This window comes from Eubalaena glacialis, chromosome 4 (genome assembly GCF_028564815.1).
Source record: "Eubalaena glacialis isolate mEubGla1 chromosome 4, mEubGla1.1.hap2.+ XY, whole genome shotgun sequence".
Lineage (NCBI taxonomy): Eukaryota > Metazoa > Chordata > Mammalia > Artiodactyla > Balaenidae > Eubalaena > Eubalaena glacialis.
The window spans coordinates 167,632,751-167,657,394 of record NC_083719.1 but is presented as its reverse complement, the minus strand read 5'-3'; the positions used below and the strand labels follow the sequence as shown (position 1 = coordinate 167,657,394).

Below are 24,644 nucleotides of genomic sequence, written 5' to 3'. Positions count from 1 at the left end.
AGGTTGAAGTTCAGCTTTTGCCTATGGATATTCAATTGTTCCAGCATCATTTGTTTAAAAGATTATCCTTTCCCAATAGAATTGCCTTGGCACTTTGGTTGAAAATCCATTGATCAATGTGTATGGTCTTTTTCTAGGCATTATTCCAGCAATTCGTTTGTCTATCTTTACACTAATATAACACTGTCTTGATTACTACAGCTTTTTAAATCTTGAAATCAGGTATTATAAGTTCTGTAACTTTGTTCTTTTTTTTTTTTAAACTTTTTATTTTACTTTGGTCTTATTGTTCAAATGATATGATGGGCAGGGAGGAGAGGAAGGCTGTTATAAGGAGTATAGACAATTATTAAATGAAAGCATTTCATGCACTAGTATGAGTAGTAGGACCATTTCTATTTTCTTGTTTAACTTTCCTATATTAAAAACTTCTGCATTTAAAAAACTGGGATGAATTCAAAGATGCTTACCATCTGTATAAGCAGACCTCTTAGAGGAGTCCCAAGTAAAAGACGGGATCTTTGATCTCTGACAGCTGAGTCTCAACCCTCAGAGGAATCTGCATAGTCCAACAGGGCTAAAGGGTTAAAGATTTTTTTTTTTTTAATTTGGTTGCACAGGGTCTTAGTTGCAGCAGGCAGGCTCCTTAGTTGTGGCCCCAAGGCTCCTTAGTTGTGGCTCTCAAGCTCCTTAGTTGTGGCATGTGGGCTCCTTAGTTGTGGCATGTGAACTTAGTTGCAGCATGCATGTGGGATCTAGTTCCCTGACCAGGGATCCAACCCTGGCCCCCTGAATTGGGAGCTCAGAGTCTTATCTACTGTGCCATCAGGGAAGTCCCAGGGTTAAAGATTTAAAAATCAAACCAAACAAACAAAAGAAACCCAGCAAAAGAAGAGGCTTCCTGCTCTGCAGGGAGAACTAAAGCTGCCAGAAGCGGAAATGACCTAACTTTTTGTGTTAGTGCACTGATCAGCTGACACCAAATCTTTGGTAATAAATAATCGGTCAGAATTTACTCAGTAATCTACCCAGCTATTAACCAGTTTACTTGAGAAAAATATAATATCAAGAGAGGAACACACAAGCAGCTGAATTTCAGAGAAAGGCATGATGCTGGCTTTGCCAAGAAAGCACAGCATATTTTTCAACACCTGGAAACATCCTATTTACTGATTAACTGATTATTATTATTTTTGTTATTGGCTACATAATGTTATTAAGTAAACTCTTGAGGTATAACCTATATACAGATGTGCACAAAGTATAAGTATACAGCTCAGTGAATTTTTACAAAGAGAACACACCCATGAAATCACTGGATCAAGAACTAGAACCCTACAAGCACCCCACAAGGACCTCTATTGATCCCAGTCACTAGGCCCTCTCTTCTCCTCCAAAGGAAACCACAATCCAGACTTTTCAGACCATGGTTTAGTTTTGTCTATTTTCAATTTTACATAAATAGAAACAGAGTATATCTTCTTTTGTGTCTGGATTCTTTCAGACAATATTATGTTGTGACATTCATCCATGTCATTGAATATAGCAGTAGTTTGTTCATTTTCACTGCTGCATGATATTCCATCGTACGACTACCCCACAATTTATTTATCCAATCTTCTATTGATGGACGTTTGCTTTGTTTCCATTTTGGAGCTATTATGAATATTGCTGTTAGGAATATTCTTGTGTTTCTTTTTTGTACATGTGTATGCAATTCTCGTAGGTAAACTAGGGATGAAATTGCTGGGTCTTAGGGTATGCATATACTGGCAGTTTTGGCAGATACTGGCAGTTTTCCAAAGTGGCTGTACCAATTTTTACCCCCGCCAGTGGATAAGAATTCCAGTTGTTCTATATCTACACTAATTCTTGATATTTTCTGACTTTAAAATTTTTGCACTTCTGGTGGGTATATAATGGTATTTCATTGTGGTTTTAACTTACATCCCCTGATGACTAAAAAGGATGAGCACTTTTTTATATGTTTTTAGGCTATTTGTACATCTTGCTCATCCTGAAACGTGTATTTCTTTTGCTCATTTTTCTATCAGGTTGTCAGTCTTTTCCTTCTTTATTCTTAGTATGAGTCCTTTGTCATCAGTAATACTTATGACATTATGTAAGTAATATATAAGTATTACTTATTACTTTGCTATAAGTACTATAGGTTTTCTTCTAAAATAGTGTATTGTGATGAACAGAATTTCTTACTTTTAGTGTGGACCAATTTATCTATCTCTTATTTTATGGTTAGTGCTCTTTTGAGTCCTGTTTAAGAAACTGCCTATCCCAAGGTTTTGAAGATATTCTATTTTATCTTTCAGAAGCTTCATTGTTCTACCATTCATATTTAGGTCTATGCTCCACTTCAAATTCATTTTTGAGTATGGTGTGAAGTAGGAATCAAGATTCATTCTTTCTTTATAGATATTCAGTTGATGCAGCACCACTTATTGAAAAGACCATCCTTATACCCACTACTATACAGTGCTACCTTTGTATGAATCAAGTGTTCATAAATGCATGGTCGTTTTAGGACCATATTCTGTTCTATTAAGTTATTTGTCCATCCTTGTATCAATACCTCACAATCTTAATTACTGTACCTTTATAAAAAGTCTTAATATCGAGTTCGGTAATTCCTCCACTTTATCATTCTTCAAGATTGTCTTGTTATTTTCGGTCTTTTAAATTTCCATGTAAATTTTACAATCAGCTTGTCAAGTTTTACACACACACACACACCCCTACTGGGATCTGATTGAAACTGCAGTGAATCCATAGGTCAATTTGGAGAGAATTAACATCTTTATAATATTGAGTCTTATAACCTATCAACCTGGTATATTCAATTATTTCGGTCATCTTTAATTTCTCTCAATAATGCTTTATAGTTCTCTGTGTAGAAATCCTGCACATATTCTTTTAGATTTATTCCTCAGTATTTGATGCTTTTGTAAATGGTATCTCTTTAAAAATTTCATTTTTAATTTTTTATTGTTGGCATATAGAAAGAAAATTGATGTTGCTAAATTTACTTATTCATTTTAAGAGCTGATTTGTGGAGTCTTTGGGAGTTTTTACATATACTACTATGTTGTTTGTAAATAGTGACAGTTTTATTTCTTCCTTTCCAATCCTTACATCTATCTCTTTTTCTTGCCTTATCATATTGGCTAAGACTGCCAATAAAATGTTGGAGAAATCACAGGAGGTATCTTGATTTCCAATCATAGGGAAAAGTTTTAAATATTTCATTATTAAGTATGATGTTTGCTGTAGTTTTGAAAATACTATTAGATAAGGAAGAATGGGTGCTGAATTACAGCAAATGTCTTTTCTGTATCTATTAAGATAAAAATATGACTTTTCATTTTCATTCTGTTAACGTGTTGAATCACACTGATTTTCAACCTTGCATTTTTTAACAAGTCTAACTTGGCTGTAATTTTTCCTACTTATATATTGTCAGATTCATTTAGCTAATATTTTATTTAGAATATTTGTATCTATATTCATATAGTAAATTAACTGGTAATTTTCTTTTTTGTAATGTCTTTGTCATGATTTGGTGTTAGTGTTATGCTGGTCTCAGTGAAGGACTTGGAAGTATTCCTCTTTTTCTATTCTCTGGACAAATTTGTGTAAGACTGTTTTATTTCTTCCTTAGATATTATAAACAATTCATCAGTGAAACCACCTAGGCCTAGAGTTTTAAAATTTTTTAAAAATTAATTAATTATTTAAAAAATTAAAGTATAGTTGATGTTATAACATTAATAATATCTATAATGTTACATTAGTTTCAGGTATACAACATAGTAATTCAATATTTTTATAGATTATACTCCATTTAAAGTTATTATAAAATTTGGCTATATTCCCTGTGCTGTATACTATATGCTTGTATCTTGCTTATTTTATACATAGTAGTTTGTACCTGTTAATCTCCTACCCCTAGAGTTTTTCTTTGAGGGAAGATTTTAAACTATGACTTTAATTTATTACTTAGATGTAGGAGAATTCAGATTTCCTGTTTCTTCTGTGTCAATTTTGGTAATTAGTATTTTTCAAGGAATTTGTCCATTTTCATTTAAATTTCAGAGATTCTTAACACAAAGTTGTCATAATACTCTTTTATTATTAATTTTTTTATTATAGTAAAAAACATAACATAAAATTTGCCATCTTAACCATTTTTAAGTGTATAGTTGAGTAGTGTTAAGTATATTCACATTGTTGTGAAACAGCTGCATAACTTTTTCATCTTGCACATCTGAAATCTATACCCATTAAACAACAATTTCCCTTTTCCCCCCTCCTTCTGATCCCTGGTGACTACCATTTTACTTTCTGCTTTTATGAACTTTATTATTCTTATTTTTAATGTATGTAAGCTCTGTACTGATGTCCTCTTTTTTGTTCTTCTTATGGGTCATTTGGGTCTTTTTTCTTGATGAGCAGAGGTTATCAATTTTATTAGTCTTTTCAAAGAAACAACTTTTACTTGGTTGATTTTTTTTCTATTGTATATTTGTTTTCTGTTAAATTAATTTAAGATCTTTATTATTTCCTTTGATTCAGTTTGCTGTTCTTTAACTGAGAGGAATGCTTATAACACTGATTTTTAGCCTTTCTTCTGTTCTAATATATGCATTTGAAGCCACAGATTTCCCTCTAACATGGCTTTAGCTGCATCACACAAGTTTTGATATGTTGTGATTTTATTGGCATTCAATTAAAATTTTTTTTATAATTACAACTGCAATTTCTTGACTCATGAGGTTTTTTTTAGAAGTTTATTACTTGATTCCTATCATTCCAATATTTTTTTGTTATTGATTTCTAACTTAATTCCAGTGGTCAGAAAACATACTCTGTATGACTTCAATCCTTATATATTTGTTGACATTTGCTTTATCACCCAGAATATGGTCTATTCTAGTAAATGATCTATGTGCACTTGAAAATAATATATATCCTGTAGTTGATGAGTGCCATATATATGTCAATTACATCTTGTCTATTAATTATGTTGTTCAAATCTAGATCCTTAATGAGTATTTCTCTGCTTGTTACCAAGAGGTGTGTTTAAAATTCCCAGTGGGACTTCCCCGGTGGTGGCGCAGTGGTTAAGAATCTGCCTGCCAACGCAGGGGACACGGTTTAATCCCTGGCTTGGGAAGATCCCACATGCTGCGGAGCAACTAAGCCTGTATGCCACAACAACTGAGCCTGCGCTCTAGAGCCCGTGAGCCACAACTACTGAGCCCGTGTGCCACAACTACTGAAGCCCACGTGCCTAGAGCCTGTGCTCAACAAGAGAACAAGAGACACCACTGCAATGAGAATCCCGTGCACCGTAATGAAGAGTAGCCCCTGCTCGCCGCAACTAGAGAAAGCCTGAGTGCAGCAGCAAATACCCAACACAGCCAAAAATAAATAAATAAAATAAATTAATTAAAAAAAATAAAATTCCCATTGTGATAGTGGAACTGTCTTCTTTTAGATCTGTCAATTTTCCCTTCATATATTTTGAAGATATATTAGGTACAAAAATTTAGAACTGTTTTCTTCATGATGGATTAACTCCTTCATCATTATGAAGTGTCCCTCTTTATCTTAAAGCATATTTTGTTATATTTATATAACAATTTTCTTTTGGTTAATATTTACATGGTATTTATTTTTCTATCATTTTACTTTCAACATTTCTGTCTCATATTAAAGAACTATTACACATTCATTGATGTATATGTATATAAATTTTAAATCTAGTCTATATTTATCTTTGAGGATTTAAGCATCAATTTACATTCATTACTGACACATTGGGATTTAAATTTATCATTATATTGTTTTGTATTTATCTGACCTGTTCCATATTATTTTCCTCCTTTTTATTTTTAACTCTTCTTAAAGATGACTTTATTATTCCATTCTCCCTCATAAGTTTATTATATATTATTTATTATTCTTTTAGTGGTTTTGCTAACCTAGAGACCATTATTGTTTTAGTTGTTACCCTGGATCACAACATGTATCTTTGATTTATTAACATCTAATATAAATTGGTGTTTTTAATTATTCCTGTAAATACAAGTGTCTTGAGTACTTTTATTCCATTTATCCTCTCCCATCTTTTTGTGCAATTAATGTCAACTAATTTCCACAAGACATTATTATTAGTGTTTTATATTACATCGATTGTCATTTTACCTGAATATTTACCCTTGATGTTGCTCTTGAATTTTCCTGCATCTCCATGTTTTTATCTGGAATAATTTTCTTCTGCCTGAAGAACTCCCTTTCGGTGTTTCTGTTTGTTGGAAAATGTCTTGTTTCATCTTTATCTTTTTAAATTTATTTTTATTTTTTAAAAAACTTTTAAGAGTATCATAATTTTAAAAAAATATTTATTTATTTATTCATTGGCTGTATCGGGTCTTAGTTGCAGCCCGTGGGCTCTTTGTTGCGGTGTGTGGGCTCCTCTCTAGTTGTGGTGCGCAGGCTCCAGAGTGGGCTCTGTAGTTACGGCATGTGAGTTTAGTTGCCCTGCGGCATGTGGGATCTTAGTTCCCTGACCAGGGATTGAACCGGCGTCCCCTGCATTGCACTATGGATTCTTAACCACTGGACCATCAGGGAAGTCCCCTCATCTTTATTTCTGATGAATTTTTTCCCCTAGGTTTTTAGGTTGGCATATTTTTCCCCCTAACACTTCATTCCACTGTTTTCTGGTTTCCATTGTTTCTGTCAAGACACCAACTGTCAGTCCTCTGTTGCTGCTTTAAAAGTAATATATTTCATATAAGATAGATAACCAGCAAGGCCCAACTGTATAGCACAGGGAACTCTATTCAATGTTTTGGGATAACCTATAAGAGAAAAGAATCTAAAGAAGAATGAATATATTATATGTATAACTGAATCACTTTGCTGTACACCTGAAACTAACACAACATTGTAAATCAACTATACTCCAATAAAATTAAAATTAAGAAAGTAATATATTTCATATTGAAGAAGGAAAAACAGAGTTGGAGGACTCACACTTCCCAATTTCAAACTTACTACAAAGCAACAGTAATCAATACCATGTGATCCTGGCACAAGGACAGACATAGAGTCAATAAAATAGAATTGAGAGTCCATGAATAAACTCATATATTATGCTCAACTGAATTTTGACAAGGGTACCAAGACTATTCAACAGGGAAAAAAGAATAATCTCTTCAACAAATGGTATTGGGACAAATGGATATCTACATGCAAAAGAATTTGGATCTCTACCTCACATCACATACATATGCTGACTCAAAATGGATGAAGATCTAAACATAAGAGCTAAAACTACAAAACTCTTGAAGTTTTTGTGACTTTGAATTGGCAATGGTCTCTCAGATATGACACCTAAAAACACAATGAAAGAAAAGAAAGACTCCATCAAAATTAAAAATTTGTGCTTGAAAGACACTATCAAGAAAGTGAATAGACAACTTAAAGAATGAAAGAAACTCTTTGCAAATCATATATCTGATAAGGGTGTTCTATCTATCTATCTATTTATTTATTTATTTGGCTGCATTGGGTCCTAGTTGCAGCATGCGGGATCTTCGTCGCCGAGTGCAGGATCTTCGTTGTGACATGTGGGTTTTTAGCTGTGGCATGCAAACTCTTAGTTGCAGCATGTGGGATCTAGTTCCCTGACCAGGGATTGAACCTGGGCCCCCTGCATTGGGAGCGCAGAGTCTTAGCCACTGGACTACCAGGGAAGTCCCAGAAAAACTTAACATTTATATACAATTTCACAACAGTCCCATAAGATAGAAAAGTTATTTTTATTTCACAGGGAGGAAACTAAGGCTCAGAAAGATTAAAAAACTTGCTCAAAATCATAAAGCTAGAAGTTGAATCCTGGTAAATCTGAATCCAAAACTAAGTTATCTTTCAGTTTTGTACTCTTAAAACATAAGTAACTTGGATTACAGTTATGATCAAACTGCAAAAAACATTTAACGATAACTTAAAACTCCCTAGTTGCAACACCATTAACTGATTTGTTTCTTATGCTGCATAAGAAATGGCAATAGTAAATAAGAAGGTATACTTTTTCTGAGGCAATCAAAATTTAATTAAACTTCAAAAACTTCCCAAGGACTTTACAAAGGTCCTGGTAACAACTTGGATTTAAAAAATACAGTGTTGGGCTTCCCTGGTGGCGCAGTGGTTAAGAATCCGCCTGCCAATGCAGGGGACACGGGTTTGAGCCCTGGTCCGGGAAGATCCCACATGTCGCGGAGCAACTAAGCCCGTGCACCACAACTACTGAGCCTGCACGCCACAACTACTGAGCCTGCGTGCCACAACTACTGAAGCCCGTGTGCCTAGAGCCCGTGCTCTGCAACAAGAGAAGCCACTGCAATGAGAAGCCTACACACCACAACGAAGAGTAGCCCCTGCTCGCTGCAACTAGAGAAAGCCCGCGCGCAGCAATGAAAACCCAATGCAGCCAAAAATATAAAATAAATAAATTTTTAAAAAAATTAAAAAAAAAATACAATGTTGCTACTACTTCTTTCTTTTCAAGAAATTTAAAAACTAGAACATAAGTGAAGACACAAGTTTTCAGCACTCAGTGCTGTAATAGAGCCAGCTAAATAACTAAAGGACCTGGCAAATTTTAAGAATTACTTTCACTATGGAAACCTCGCATTCCTATAATTAAGGTAACAGTGTAATCTACAAATCTTTATCTTGTGTCTTCTTAAAGAAATTAGACAATGCTCAAGTCTTCTTTATCCTGAGGAATCAAGAGTTCACTTGGAGTAAGGCTCCAGGGGTGATGGTGCTTGGCTCTGTGAATGGGGGCTACTACACCCCCCTTCCTAGTCCCCTTTCCTCCTATTTTCTTTGCATCATTTCTAGCCTGTGGGCCCCATTTCTAGATCAGATGCAAATATTTGCTCACAAGCAGCAAAGCTTTAGGTTTAATGGTGGCTGCACCTGTTGAAAAGTGATAAATGACCAGAATTTTCACATAAAGCTTTCCTCATGTAAAACAGGGATCGTGGTTGGAGGTGAGACAGATTTTCCAAGAGACCTTTCAAAGGGCTTCATGAATTCTCACCTGGACCCAGGACCCCTGTTCCTTGATGAAGATGAGCATGGGTAGACATGAGGGAGAGGTAGTGGTGCCTAATGGACCCAGGCATGGAATAGAAGACCAGTCGTAAAACCTCAGCAATGTGGAGCCTTTCCTGGTCCGAAGGATGCCTGAGCAAGGCTTTCCTATTATCAACACTAGGAAGGACTTTTATAGGTCAGTCCATCTTTCCATACAAGGAAGGAAGAAACAAACATTATTGGGTAACACTATATGCCAGGCACCTTCACAAATCATCTATTTCTCACAGCCCTGTGTGGCTATTATTGTAACTTTCATTCCACTGCTGAGAAACTGAGGCTGCGAGAGGGTAAGTGACTGACCCAGTCAGGAAGGGCCTGGTCTGGGACTCATACCTCTGTCGCCTGACTACACGTTCGAATGTGTGGATCACTTCGGTCTACAGCACCAAAGAGATGCTGCTTTGTGTGTTTCAGTTAACTTAGCTGGCTGTGTAGGTGAAGTACTCAGAGGGTCAATAAAAATTCAGTTTGCTTCTCCCAAAGCTTAGCAGTGCTGGCCTTGACAGGAACCTAAATACTATGCTCTGCTGCTGTGAACTTTTATGTCTGTCTTAGGCTGCACATTAATACTTCTGTGGAATAGGATTCCAGCCCGGTTTAGAGAGTGGGAGCCTGAGTTTCAATGTACATTTATATCCACTCAACAATAAATGCCAGGAGAGAAAGGCGGAAGAGGAGGGTGAGAGAGAGAACATTTAAATAGTGGGGGTGAGTCTGCCTGTCACCCCATACCAGGAGTGACAGGAGTATATGACTCTGACGTTTCTTCAGTAAGTTGCAGTCTCCTGTATACCTCCTGTCAGCATTTCACTGGGATTTGAGGGATTTTTCAAATGTAATTTGGGCTACACTTTGTCTTTTGCCTTTATAAACTACCCCTACCTGCTAAGACACAACTTCCCTACCCTATAGTTATGATATGCCTGTGACCAAAAGCAAAACCCTGGAGAACTCCTTTTCTGGGACAGAAGAGAAATTAAGTCATTTGTGCCTTGAATTCTGAACGATTCTTCGTTGTCCACGTGTGTAGGCTGTTCTTGTATTAGTCACGTGTGGTAGCGTGTGTGTTTGGAGGTCATGAGGCAAGAAGCCTCCTAGAGGAAGGGTCAGGTCAGGTCCACCTCTGGCCAAGTGCCCAACTTCGCCCTGAGCTTTGGGGCAGCCTGAGCAGGAAGAGGCACCCCCTTAAGGCAGAGGGCAATGGTGCCTCAGCTTCCTCACCCAGGGTGAGAAAACCCCTTTCCCCTTGATTAGGAAAGACCAACTGACACTTTCCTCAAAAGGAACTTTCATGAAAAAGGAACTGGATAATTTTAAGATTTACTAGATTTCTTCTCAGTTTTTTGAAGCCTCATCAAAGAATGGCCAGGCTGTTGCCACCAATATAGCACACCCATCTTGGGCATCTTTTCATCACCTGGGTTTGCCATTACCCTTTCTTATGCTCAGCTCAAACTCAGGTTTAGCTGCTGCCCTAGCTCCTGTTATTTATACCTGCTTTTTGACTCCTCAGTAAAGAAAGTATTTCCCCAAGACAATTTCAAAACTTCTCTCTGAGCTGTACTCTGAGTGGGCATAAATGCACTCATAAAGCTCTGCTGCACTGAGTGAATTCTTCCTAGAGGTCTCCTTACTTACGGAGTAAGATTTCTAGAATCTTCCCCTTGTCACTGACCCAACTGTTTTCATCCCATTTCTTACCTGCTGGCTTGTTTAGGATAGCTTCTAAGCTGTAATGTTCTAAACCAGCACCTCTACCTGCTTTCTTTAGTGATCCCAGTATTTTATGAGAGCGCCGAATCCTAACCACTAGACCACCAAGGAGCGTCAGGTGATCCCAGTATTTTAATTTCAGGAGCCAGTCTGCATCTAATTCATACCTGCCAAAATGCACGAGCCTCTTCATGGCTCCCCACTGGAAAGCCCATGCTTTGTGCAGAGCATCACCATCTCTAGCTCTAGAAAAACTCTTCTCATCAGCCCTGCTTGTGTCCTAAATCCAAGCCCATCACACTTCTCAGACTTTCCTACTATTATGCTTTGCACACATGGGTCCAGTGGTCAGCATGCCCTATAACCTACCTTCCACTTGGCAAGCTTCTCTAAGAGACAAAACAGAAAGGGGGTTAGAACACAGACACCGGAGCCAGGCTATCTGCACTGGAGTCTAGCTGCAGCTACTTACTAGCACTTTAACCTTGGCAAGTTATTGGATTTCTCTCAACTTGTTTCCTCATCTGTAAAACGGGGTTAATAATAGGATTGTTGCAAGGATTAAATGAGTTAATATATGCAAAATGTTTAGAAGAGTGCCTATCACATAGTAAGCACTATAGGTTAGCTATTATTATTGTGGTTATTCATTAACTTTAAAAACATAGTGTGTTGTGTATATACTCTGTCCATTTTTCTGTGATACACACACACTATATATAAAACAAATAAACACATACACTATATATTTGTGTGTGTGTGTGTATATATATATACATATAATATGTGTGCATATATAAAGCTTTCCCCTCAAATAGTTCCCTCTGTTTATTTTCCTGTTTTTCTCCCGAGACTCTGAATTCCTCAAGTACAAGAACTGTGCACAACCTAACAAATACTGGCCCAACTGTCTCATGGATGAAGGGTGGCCAGCAGTTAGGAACAATGACCCTGGGCTGCCAGGGTCTCATTTCTGACTTTGCCACTTAATAGGTGAGTCATCTTGGCCAAGTTACTTGACCTTCTCTAAGCCTCAATTTCTTAATTTGTAAGAGAAGAGCTATAACTTCTCTCATTGGGATGCTGCCAAGATGAAAATTATAATGTATATAAAACACTCAGCATGGTGTCTGGCACATCCTGTGATCTGAACTGCTAGCTATAGTTAAGTTTTCTCCTGCCCAGTTTCACAGCAGAGATCTAGAATGGCAGTTTCTATTTCAACTGGATTCTTTGTATTATCTGTTGCCATTAAGTTCTATTCTTAAACTGCCTTGATAAGGAATTTAGCATAACCAAATAATTTGGTAGATAAAAAGTCAAGGAACCTTCAGGATCTTTTCTCAACTATTAAAAAGCCTAAAGTTACAACCCAGCTGGCTAAAGAGAAATCAGATTTAATTTCTTCAGGTCTGAAGTTGCCAGGCAGGATCAGGTAAGCTGCATTCCTGTTGGAGGCTCTCTGGACTAAATTCTTACCAACTTTTGGTCTATTGTAAACACTGAGGCTTCCTTGAAATAAAATACTCTTGAATAATACTATGTGTGTGTGTGTAAAAAACAAAACAAAACAACCTATGCCTCATGCATTACAAAAGTTTGTCCAAGAAGGGTTTAAAAACTCTGAAATATCACATCTGTTCCAGACTAATTTCTGATCACTCAATAATTTTTAAAATAGTAAACAAGAAATTATTCAATTTCATACATTGCTTCAATTCATAAAGCTGATTTCTTAGTTGATAGCACCATGCCCATGAAGAAATAAGCAACTGTATTTTGATGCTAATTCTAACTTTGGTTCTAAGGAACAAATCCCACACTTTAAAGAGCACTGAGACCATGAAATAATTGAGATGTAAAAACTTGATGATGTCAGTTCAATCTCAAAGCCACAAAACAGCAGGTTCAAATTTCAGTGGATGATGCAAATCTTCCCTAAGATTAATGGAAAGCCCTATTCTAGTAATTCACTCATTTTATTTCTTAGCTTTTGTAAAAAGTCTGTATTTGGCCTGAACAGCACCTACTTTTTTTAGTCTTACTCTCTGCTAGGACTTGAAATAATGTGAAAAGGGTGAAAGTACAGTAATAGAAACAGTAACATTGCCTTTAAATAGTCCTACATCTCCTGACTGTTGATGAAGGAAAATAACAATTCACCATAAATGGGAAATAGAGGAGAGGGAACAACTGATTTGATTTCCACTGGATAAAGGTAGGTGGGGAGGAACTATACTATTAATTGATGAAAATACTACTAAGTGAAAAACATTTTGTAGGTATTAAGGAGAATGTCAAGGCAACAGAACCCATTCTAGAGGGTAAGATCAAACACACTGAGCTTAACTCTCTAGCACTCAGAGTTGGCTGGAAATATCAGGAGGACCACTGAACCAGTGAATCTCAATGAATAATGATGTAATGAATAACCTGTGCAACTTTTAAAAATCCTTTAACCCCATATGCACTTAACAAGAGAGCCTCCAAACACATGAAGCAAAAACAGACATAATCAAAGGGAGAAATAGACAATTCAACAATAGTCATTGGAGGCTTCAATACTTTACTTTCAATAATGGATAGAACACTAGATAGAAGACAAAGAAGGAAAGAGAAGATTTAAATAACACTATTAACCAACTAGACCTATAGAGCACTCCACCCAGAAACAGCAATCTATATATTCTTCTCAACTGCACATGGAACATTCTCCAGGATAGACCATATGTTAGGTTATAAAACAAGCCTCAGTATACGTAAAATGACTGAAATCATACAAAGTATGTTCTCCAACCACAATGGAAAGAAGTTAGAACTCTATAACAGAAGGAAATTCACAAATACGTGGGATTTAAACAACCAATGGATCGAAAGGAAAATCACAGCAGAAACTAGAAAATACTCTTAAGATGAATGATATAAAAACCAAAACATACCAAAATTATGGATGGGTGAAATTGTGCTTACAGAGAAATTTATAGCTGTAAATGCTTATATTAAAAAAGAAAGATCTGAAATCTATAACATAATTTTCTACCTTAAGAAAAAAATGAGACCCAAAGCAAGAAGAAGGGAGAAAATAATAAAGATGTGAGTGAAAATTAATAAAGTAGAGAATAGAAAAATAGACAAAGCAATAAAACCAAAAGTTGGTTCCTTGAAAAGATCAAAATTTACAAACCTTTAGCAAGGCATAACTAGCTAAACCATGGATAAGCGTTAGGTGCATATATCTTTGACCAGGCAAAAAAGAACTCAAATTACTAAAACCAGGAATGAAAGAGGGCACATTACTACTGACATTGAAGAAACAAAAAGGATTATAAGGGAATCTTATGGACAACTGTATGCCAACAAATGTGACAACCTAGATGAAATGGACAAATTCCTAGAGAGAGACAAATTACTGAAATTGACTTAACTAGAAATAGAAAACCTGAATAGGCCTATAAGAAGTAAGAGAGTAAATCAGTAATCAAAAAACTTCCCACAAAGAAAAGACCACGACCAGGTGGCTTTATTGGTGGATTCTACCAATTAAGAATTAACACCAATTCCTCTCAAACGCTTTCAAAAAACAGAAGAGAAGGAAACACTTCATAATTCATTATATGAGGCTAGCATTACACTGATACCAAGTCAGAGAAAGACATCACAGGACAATTACAGACCAATATTCCTCATTGAATATAGATATAAAAATCCTCAGCAAAATACTAGCAAACTGAATCCTGAAACATAGAAAAACATAATCCTATTATGACCAATTGGGATTTATCTCAGGAATGTAAGGTTGGTTCAACATATGAAAATCAATTAATATAATATACCATATTAATAAAAGACAAAACCCACACGATCATCTCAACAGGCACAGAAAAAGCATCTGACAGAACCCAAACTCGTTTATGATAAAAACACTCAACAAGCTAGAAGCAAAAGGGAACTTTTCAACCTGATAAAAGGACATCAGTGAAAATCCCACAGCTAACATCATACTCAACAGTGATAGACTAAAAGCTTTTCCCTCAAGATCAGGAACAAGACATGGATGTCTGCTTGTACCACTTCTATTCAACATTCTATGAATGAAGGCTCTAGCCAGGGGCAATTAAGAAAATGAAATAAAAGGCAGCCTGACTGGAAAGGAAGAAGTAAAACTATCTCTATTTGCAGATGACATGATCTCGTATATAGAAAATTCTAAGGCATCCACTAAAAAACTATTAGCGCTAGTAAATGAGTGCAGCAAGGTTGCGAGGATAAAAGATCAATGTACAAAAATCAATCACATTTCTGTAGAAATTAAATAAATAAATAGGAAGGCATCTCCTGTTTATGGATTGGAAGACTTAATATTGTTAAGATGACTCTACTACCTAAAATGACTTGCAAATTCAAGGTAATCCCTATCAAAATCCCAGGGGGCTTTTTTTGCAGAGATTAAAAACTGATCCTAAAATTCATATGGAAATGCAAGGGACCTTGAATAGCCAAAACAATCGTGAAAAAGCTGGAGAACTCACACTTCCCAATTTCAAACTTACTACAAAGTAATAGTAATCAATACCATGTGATACTGGCACAAGGACAGAATAGGGACCAATAAAATAGAACTGAGAGTCTAGAAATAAACTCATATATTATGCCTAACTGCCTTTTGACAAGAGTGCCAAGACCATTCATCTGGGGAAGAAAGAATAATCTCTTTAACAAATGGTACTGAGACAAATATCCAACATGCAAAAAAAAAAATGAAGTTGGACCTCTACCTCACATCATATACATATATTAACTCAAAATGGATGCGAGAACTAAATATAAGAGCTAAAACTATAAAACTCTTGAAAGTTTTTGTGACCTTGAATTAGGCAATGGTTTCTTAGATATGACTCCTAAAACACAACCCAAAGAAAAAATAGACAAATTGGACTCCCCCCCAAAAAACCCCAAAACAAAAAAACTTGTCCTTCAAAAGATTCTATCAAGAAAGTAAATAGAGAACTTATAGGAGAAAATATTCGCAAATCATATATTTGATAAGGGCCTAGTATCTGGAATGTATAAAGAACTCTTACAACTCAGTAACAAAAAGACAAATAATCCAATTAAAAATGGGCGAAGGACTTAAATAGACATTTCTCCAAAGAAGACATTCAAGTAGCCAACAAGCACATGAAAAGATGTTAAACGTCATTAGTCACTAGGCAAATGCAAATCAAAACTACAGTGAGGTGCCACTTCACACCCACTAGATATGGCTATAATTTTTTAGAAAAAGGAAAATAATACGCACTGGTGAGGATGTAGAGAAACTGGAACCCTTGTACATTGCTGGTAGGAATGTGAAATTGTACAGATGCTTGGCGAACAGTTTGGTAGTTTTTCAACAAGTTAAACTTAGAGTTAACATATACCCCAGCAATTCTACTCCTAGGGATATACCCAAGAGAATTAAAAAGATATGTTCACACAAAAATTTGTATACAAATGTACATAGAAGCATTATTCATAAAAGCCAAAATGTGGAAACGACCCAAATGTCCATCAACGGATGGATGAAAAAAATGCAGCACATATCCATACAATGGACTATTATTCAGCTACAAAAAAGAACAAAGTACTGATACATGCTACAACTGGATGAATTTTGAAAACACTATACTAAGTGAAAGAAGCCAAACACAAAAGGCCACATATTGTATGATTCTAGTTATACAAAATGTCCTGAACAGGCAAATCCATAGAGACATAGAGTAGATTAGTGGTTTCTGGGCTGGCAGGGGTGAGAGGTTACTGTTAATGGCTATGAGGCTTCTTTCTGGGATGACAAAAACGTTCTGGAATTAGACAGTTGTGATGGTTGTACGACCTTGTGAACATACTAGAAACCACTGCAGTGGCTTTACCCTTTAAAAGGGTAAATTTCATGGTATGTGAATTATATCTCAATAAAAAAAAGAATCTTCAACCCCCTACTGATTTGAGTATGACTGCTGTAGTGGACCTATTACTACTAGGGGGAATATTCTCAACTCTCAGGTATGCTGAGGTGGAAGGTTGGGCACATTTACACATACTGATAATCCCTTCAAGCATAAGATTCATATAACATAAAATATTTCAACATCTTCCTCACAAGTAATGCAAAAAAATTTCATTTATACATGTAAAATTGCTCTCATCCAACTTCAGAATTCACGGTTTTTAAAAGAATACAGTACAAACTACGTAAAAAAAAATCTCGGACAGATATAATTTATTACTAATCAGTTATGTATTTTGGAAAATTTTTCGTACACTCACGCTTTCATCCCACCAAATATTTATTGAGCACTTACTATGTGCAAAGCACTCTACTAGGTACCAGAGATACAGTGGCAAGTGACACAGTTAAATGTCCCTGCGGCTGTGGAGCTGACGTTCTAGAGGAGTCAGATCAACCACCAACAAAGAAACAAGAAATTATCAGAGAGTGAATGGCGACCTTGAAGAAAATAAAATGGAGCAACTCAGTTCAGGGCCCGAGGGGGCATCACCACACAGGATGTCCCCACACTTGGGTCCTATCTGGGCACAACAGGAGCCAATGTGAAAAGACCAAAAGAAACAGCATCACTGTTCCTCCCCTGGGGAGTATGAGCACATTCTGCATCTGAAACACACACAAATGAAATTTGGGCATGTGATCTCCAAATCAGCCTTCCAAACACAAGTGGGTGAATAACACTCAACAACACAGTCTTTTAATTTTATTATTTATTTATTTTAATACAAAGCTTTGGCATTAGCAATTTTATGAAAAAATAAAATGTACTAAAAATAAATGCTTGTGTGGCATGATTGGTAAATGATGCACAAAAATAGGTTCTTTTTTCCTTCAAGGCAATCAGTCAGAAAGCATTCTTTTCCTTCTTCAAAACCATTCTACCCTATGGAATAAAAGGAAAAAAGAGAGGTCAAGAATTAGTTAACGGGTAGTTGTCAATGTTTTAAAATAACAGAGAAAGTAATCCTAACTGAATGGTGGCCTGGGGTTGTCCCCAAGTATTTCCCAGACCAATTTGGTAACGCCAGTAAGTCACTAGCATTTTCCTGAACTCAGCAGCTGTAGATCTGAGGTCAAGTGGCTCAGTCACTTAAAAGTGTGTTAGTACTTCGAAAAGGAAGGCAGGGAAAAGTACAGGCTAACAGCATTTTGTTTAAAAATGCAGGGACAACTGTCGTACAATTTACAACTTTTCCTGGTTTGAACACATGTTCTAAATGCTGAGTGCCCTGAAATCTGTAGCTGCTGTCTTTACAATATGCTCCTGCTTTATACCTCAAACAAACATGTCATTATTTATTTTGAAGTAAGCTTTGAGGAGTACAGACTCCCAGGGATGTAAGGCTTTCTTACAGGAATTCCCCAGATTTTATGTGCATGCGTGTGTGTATGTGTGTGTGTGTGTGTGTCCCTAAATCAGGTGCCTGAAGGTACCTGACATCTTTGGAAGTTTCCTGCATTACCCTCAGGCTAATGCTGCCCCGTCTGCAGCCTGGCACTGTGGGACTGCCCTAGTTCCTGAACCCTTATAGAGTCTGGTTCATTTCTAAGGTTCCCACATCATATCTTCAATTCTGCTCTCTTTTTTCCCGGCAGAATTCCAGACCCATACTTCAAACCTCTTAATCTTTGGTCAACATACAACTCTCCAGCATCTCCTGTTTTATCTCCTCCCCATCATACTGACTTTCTCCTTCAGCTCTGTATTTTCACCTAACCTACCTTCTTGCTTCCAGTCTCTACCATGAAAGCAACTTCTCAGCCATCAGCAATTTTCTTTTTGCTGAAAAGCCTTAGATATCACCTGCTGGTTACAAAAAACCAGTCCAAATTCTGTAGTCTGCCTACCGTCGCCACCACCTACAGCAGACACGTCAAACCACACAACTCGCTGAACCTGCTCTGCTTTTTCTCACCTTGTGCTTTAATTATGCCTGGCCTGGTTTCTAAGTCACCCCCTCCAGGAAGCCTTTTTCAACTCCCTCAGGGCAAAAGCGGCAGTTCCCCTGTGTCTGTGTGACACTCCTGTCATCTTGTGCTGGGTCCGCAGGCACTCCCTGGCTCCTCCGTCACTTCAACCAGCACCGCAGTGCAGAGCACTGAGCAGTGCAGCCCCCTTCCCTTTCCCCAGGGCTCCTGCAGGGTAAAGCCTGGTGCCTCAAGCACTGGGGAGATGGTGCCTAATGAATGAAAGGCTGGGTATGAAGGCCATTCATAGAAACTGCAAACAGGGCTCTACACTTGTTTTTTGTAGTTCATATTTAAGACAACACATTGTTTTTATAACATTTCCTCTGAAAAACTGGATATAGGACTTTTAATGGGCAAATAAAGATTTTTAAGCTTACTTTTTTTTGCTGCCTAAGAAATTATAAACAACTATGCAGCCAAACATTAAAGGCACTTCTGAAAAATGAAAGACTGACCACTGTCAAAGACAGGACAGAAGTCCAGTCAAAGCTTCTGCTGCTGTAATCTTCTTTTTGTCACCATGTTTTTAGAAAACCAAATTTATCTTTTTCAACCGCATTATTTGGAGCCCTTAAATGGCTCTCCGGAGTAGTCAAAGACAAGCAGTGTAAAGGAAAGAGCTGGAACCAGAAATACTGGGCTTGAATCCCATGCCCTTCTTCCTATGGCATTTCTTGGGGGTCACTCAGTCCCTCTGGGCTTCAGGTTACTCCTCTGTATATATATCTCAGGCTCAGAGTGGCTAAAAGGAGAACTAAATACTAAGACAAAGAAGAGTATTCATGATCAAACTGGGGGCAAATCTTTGCTGGTATTGTTACAAAAAAGGCTGTCTCAGGAAAATAAACAATCAGAGATGTGTGCTAGCGTGAGCAAAAGTTTTTAGGTTGAAAACTAAAAATTCAAAATTCTTTAGATCAGTGTTTCTCAAACTGGAGGCTGTAACCTATTAATGGATCATAAAATCAATGCAGGAGTTCATGACCAACATTAACAACAACACAACAAAAAAGCACAGAGAAGACTAGATCAGAGAATACTGTATGTAGTAAGGAAAATGTCTGTGGAACTTCTGCTTCAGTTATACATGTGGGAGCACTGGGTCAAAATATAAAATGTATTTCTTACAGTAGGAGATGGTTAAAAAAAAGTTTTAAAAACATTGCTTTTGGGCTTCCCTGGTGGCGCAGTGGTTAAGAATCCACCTGTCAATGCAGGGGACACGGGTTCGAGCCCTGGTCCGGGAAGATCCCACATGCAGCGGAGCAACTACGCCCGAGCGCTACAACTGCTGAGCATGCGCTCTAGAGCCCGCGAGCCACAACTACTGAAGCCCGCACACCTAGAGCCCGTGCTCCACAACAAGAGAAGTCACCGCAGTGAGAAGCCCGCACACCGCAACGAAGAGTAGCCCCCACTCACCACAACTAGAGAAAGCTGGCGTGCAGCAACAAAGACCCAACTTAGCCAAAAATAAATAAATAAGTTAAAAACAAACAAACAAAAAAAACACTGCTTTTGACCCTGAAGGTTCTAAAAGAGGCAGCCAGCAGAGACCCCAACCCCTCTCCTTGGGCTCTGATCTCTCCTAGGAAGGGACCATTTAGGACAGACAATTCAAGAGGAACTCTGAGAACTAGAAGGAGTCTTAGAACTTCTACCTGACTCAGGATCTGCCTCCAAACAGCTTCAGCCTTGTAACTTCTGTCTGAATAAGCAGGTCCCAGCAGGCTCATTAGCTTTCAACACAGCCCATGGCATGGATGGACAATTCTGACTGGCAGGAAGTTCTTTCTTACATGAAATGGAAATCTACCTCCCTGTAGATATCTCCAGAGCTACACAGTAAGTATCACCCTCTGTATGCACTGGTTAGTCACCACGGGACCATTATGAGTATTAAATGGGGCAATGTGGGTAGTAACAGAGCCCAAAACAGGAGTAAGTTCTTGGTAGGCACGCAATAAACAGTAGCTGTTCTCATCTTTGGCAGTCCTCCAAATACCTGGGGACACCTCTTACACCACCCCAGTCTCCTCTAAGGTAAGCATCCCTAAGATAGAAATGATTAAGTTTTCAGACTCTTTCATACTGAAATATGTCAACGTTCCTCTTAAAGAGTCCAAGCAAAACAATTCAGAAATACTGAGTAGAGAGTAAAATAGAAACATCAATTCCTTTGACCTGGCTTATAAATTTCTACCACTACACCTCAGAGGAGGACAGCTCAGGAGGAACACTGGTGTGGACAACTGAAGCCCAACGACCTGCCGCAGAGCTAGGGCTTCTTGGTCTTCAGTTATGCTACAGGATTTCATATTTGTTCCAGTTATTTCATCAAGTTAACTACATCAGATTCATTTCCTCCTCCTGAGACTGTTTTGAATCTTGAATGCCTGGGCTACAATCCTCTGCAAATCTCAGAACATGATTTCTATGCAACAGAATCCAGGAACTAAGAAAGGGCTGTAGAGAATACCTAGCTGAACCTCCCATTTGACTCAAAATCTCTCCTATATCATCCACATATCTTATAACTTGTTCCTCCAATAAAAACAAATATTATTTTTCAAATAAATATTTACTTTTTTTATGTTGAGGGAAAAATGGATTTATATAAATGTAAGCTGGTAAATGTTGGGATTTAACAAGGTTTACTTGAATAATGAAGTAGAGCAGAAAACCTCCTTTGGGAACTGAAGTTCAATAATGTTGCTTACTTAAGTACAACAAATGTTAGGGAAGCTAATATGTAAAAATATATTTAACTTACATTTATTTGTCTCTTTGACTACTATCCTGTTTAAATTTGCAAAGTCTCAAAATTCACTAGATTTGTTTGTAGTCATGGTTGAGTACTGACATAAATAGTATTTCATCACGATAGAAGGGGGTGACCCTAGATACTTGGACTTTTCATTGATCTCTGAGTTAGGCCCTGAGTGAACACACAGAGCATAGTGAGGGAGGCAGAGTGCTTTCACCCCTAGTGGAACAGCAACCCATGGAGGCCTGGACCTGCCTGGGTTCCGCAGCCCTGCCTTTATATATGGCCAGTACTGCTTTATCTTGCCCACAGGGTTTCACCAGTGACTAGACTGGGTCAAGGTCTTATTGACATCACAATACAATCAGTGTAACACTGTCAGAAAAGTAAACTATAACAGTAGGTAGAAAGCATAAGGTGGAATTTACTACTAATTTCCAGACAAATCATTAAAATGTGAAAAGACAGAATCTATTTATACAGAAGACTATCTTACAAATGGATGAGGTTACCCAGAAAATTGAAACAGAGCAATTAAATTGAAAAGGCAATCTCACTTTGATTGTAATTTTTTAGTAAAAGTGAAAAGGTAAGATAGATTTCAAAGACTTCATTAATGAAGAATAATTATGAATTTATTTGCTAAAATAAACTTTTCTCCGGAATTAAAATCACACAGGAATTTTTCATCAACATTTTTGGGAAAGAGACATTGAGTAAGAGTGGCTATCTTTTTTTTTTTTTGGCTGCACTGCACGGCTTGTGGGATCTTAGTTCCCAGACCAAGGATCGAACCCAAGACCCTGGCAGTGGAAGTGCAGAGTGCTAACCATTGGACCTCCAGGGAATTCCTGGCTATTATCTTTTTTTATCCCCTATAATTAAAAGGGTCTTTAAAAAGATTAAGTAATTACAGTTACAAAAAAAATCAACACATAAAAGCACAACAGGAGAGCAAAACATCACCCAAAATTGTACTAAATTAAGATAATCACCATTAATATTTTGGTGACCATCCTTTCATGCATCCATATGTGTGTATACACACACACACACACACACTCTCTCTCTCTCTCTCTCTAAATGGAATCATGGAAATTGTCCTTCAGAGTGGTTTTGACTCAAGGCACAGAAATAATAGTCAAATGAACAATTGCAGCATCAACCCCCTACAAAGGCTAATGGGAGAAGGGATGGACTAAGACATGGATCTAAGATCTATGACTTAGATTCTGAGTCATGCAGGCATTTATGAGCAGAACTCTAACTTAAAATAGGTAACATGTCTATTGAGCATTCTCTAAAATATCTGATACATGAACTGAGCACCTGGCTGATTCTGAGTGGCAGTAAGGTGACTACTAAATTACTTAATAATTCTCTAAAAGTGCCCAGTGTGCAGCTACTTGCTGTGATTGGTTTTCACTCTTTTGTGAAATTTTAAAGAAGTGGGCTTACATTATCATCTAGTTTGATGGGTTGGTATGGGAGTAAGCAAAAGAGGTGACTGCAGGTGAAATAAATATTTCCCTCCAAATTGAGGTTTGAATCACAGGTACTCACGAGCTCTTATGATTCGGTATTCTACTTCATGGAAGAAAATTAAATTAATTTGCCAAAGGATAAAGGCAGATGGCCATCTTATTCATAGAACTTTGAAAGAATTGCAGAGGAATTGTTTTGGCTAACATTTATTGAGCACTTATTATGTACGAGGCACTGTGCTAAGCACTTTATATGCTAATTCTCACAACAACCCTATGATGTACTCCTACCATTATTCTTGTTTTATGGATGACTAAAATGAGCTTCAGATAAATATAACTGCCTAGGTCTCACAAGAAAAATATGGAGGAGCAGGGAGTCAAGTCCAGGTATGCCTGACTCCAGAATCTGGGCAATTAACATTGTGCTATGTTGAAGTAAAACTGCATCAGGTGGGCCCAACAGAAGCAGCTAGCTGTTGACCTGTTGGATGAGGCCGAGACTACTTATCTGAAGGTTGAAGAATGCCAACTGACATGACATCCTCCCAATATATAATATGTCAAGGATGCCAAAGGGTACTTCTTATAAGTATCTAGCCAAAAGATCAGGTTAGAGGTAATAAAATCATGTCATTGGAAGTGGAGGTTACTTGCCCATTGTTTCTACAGTTGGACTATGAGTATTTAATTAAATCAATTAAATGAGCTTGGTTGGTTGTTATTAATCAATTAAAATTCCAGGACATAACTGAATATAGAGAGCACAGGAATTCTACCAATTCAGGTTCAAATTTGGGCAGTGTCCCAGGGATGCTTTCATCTTGAATTAGTTTTCATGAATACTTCTTAAAAGAAAGGACTGAATAATATCCTACAGTAAATGCCAAAAATTTAAAGCAAAACAAATAAAGCCAATAAAACCTTTTCTTTATCTTACCCCCATGGAAAGCTACTCTTGGAAAACCATTGGATCAAAATGGACCTCAACTGTTACCCAGCCCAATTTTCCATCCTCTGAAAAACCTTTTACCGACAACAGCCCTGACAAGTAACACCCAGCTTCCTTCCGCCTGCATTCCTAGTCCTGCGCACTCCCTACCCCCACGGCAAACCATCTCACTGGTAAGTAGCCTTGCTGACAGATGTTCTTCTTTTTACCAAGGTGAAATTTTACCTTCCTGTAACCTACCCTTTGGTCCTCATTTTGTCCTACGGAAATATAGTTTATGTTTATTTTCTTTTTCTCCTGACAGTCTTTCTAATATTTGGAAGTCACAGGTCTTTCTGACTGCTTCTTTCTTGCAAGTTAAACATCCATGTTCCTTTGACCATAGGCCAGGGTGCCAGTACTCCACCAAAAGCTAAGTAGATAAGACTCCAGGTAAAGTCTGATGAGCACACAGCAAAGTGGGGCTAATCCTGTCTATGATTAGGACATGGGCATTCTCCACATACTACGACT

The 24,644-nt window shown here is 37.4% G+C and overlaps 1 protein-coding gene across 2 annotated transcripts in view; it reads right to left on the bottom strand.

Moving 5' to 3' along the window:
• Positions 1–17,652: 17,652 nt before the first annotated feature.
• The window catches only part of RNF130 (ring finger protein 130), a 100,007-nt gene continuing 93,015 nt past the window's right edge, over positions 17,653–24,644 (bottom strand). For both annotated transcript variants that reach the window (XM_061188547.1, XM_061188546.1), the window contains one exon: positions 17,653–17,840. In XM_061188547.1, the coding sequence (XP_061044530.1) occupies positions 17,825–17,840 (16 nt within the window). In that variant the 3' untranslated portion in view covers positions 17,653–17,824. The remainder of the gene's footprint in view (positions 17,841–24,644) is intronic.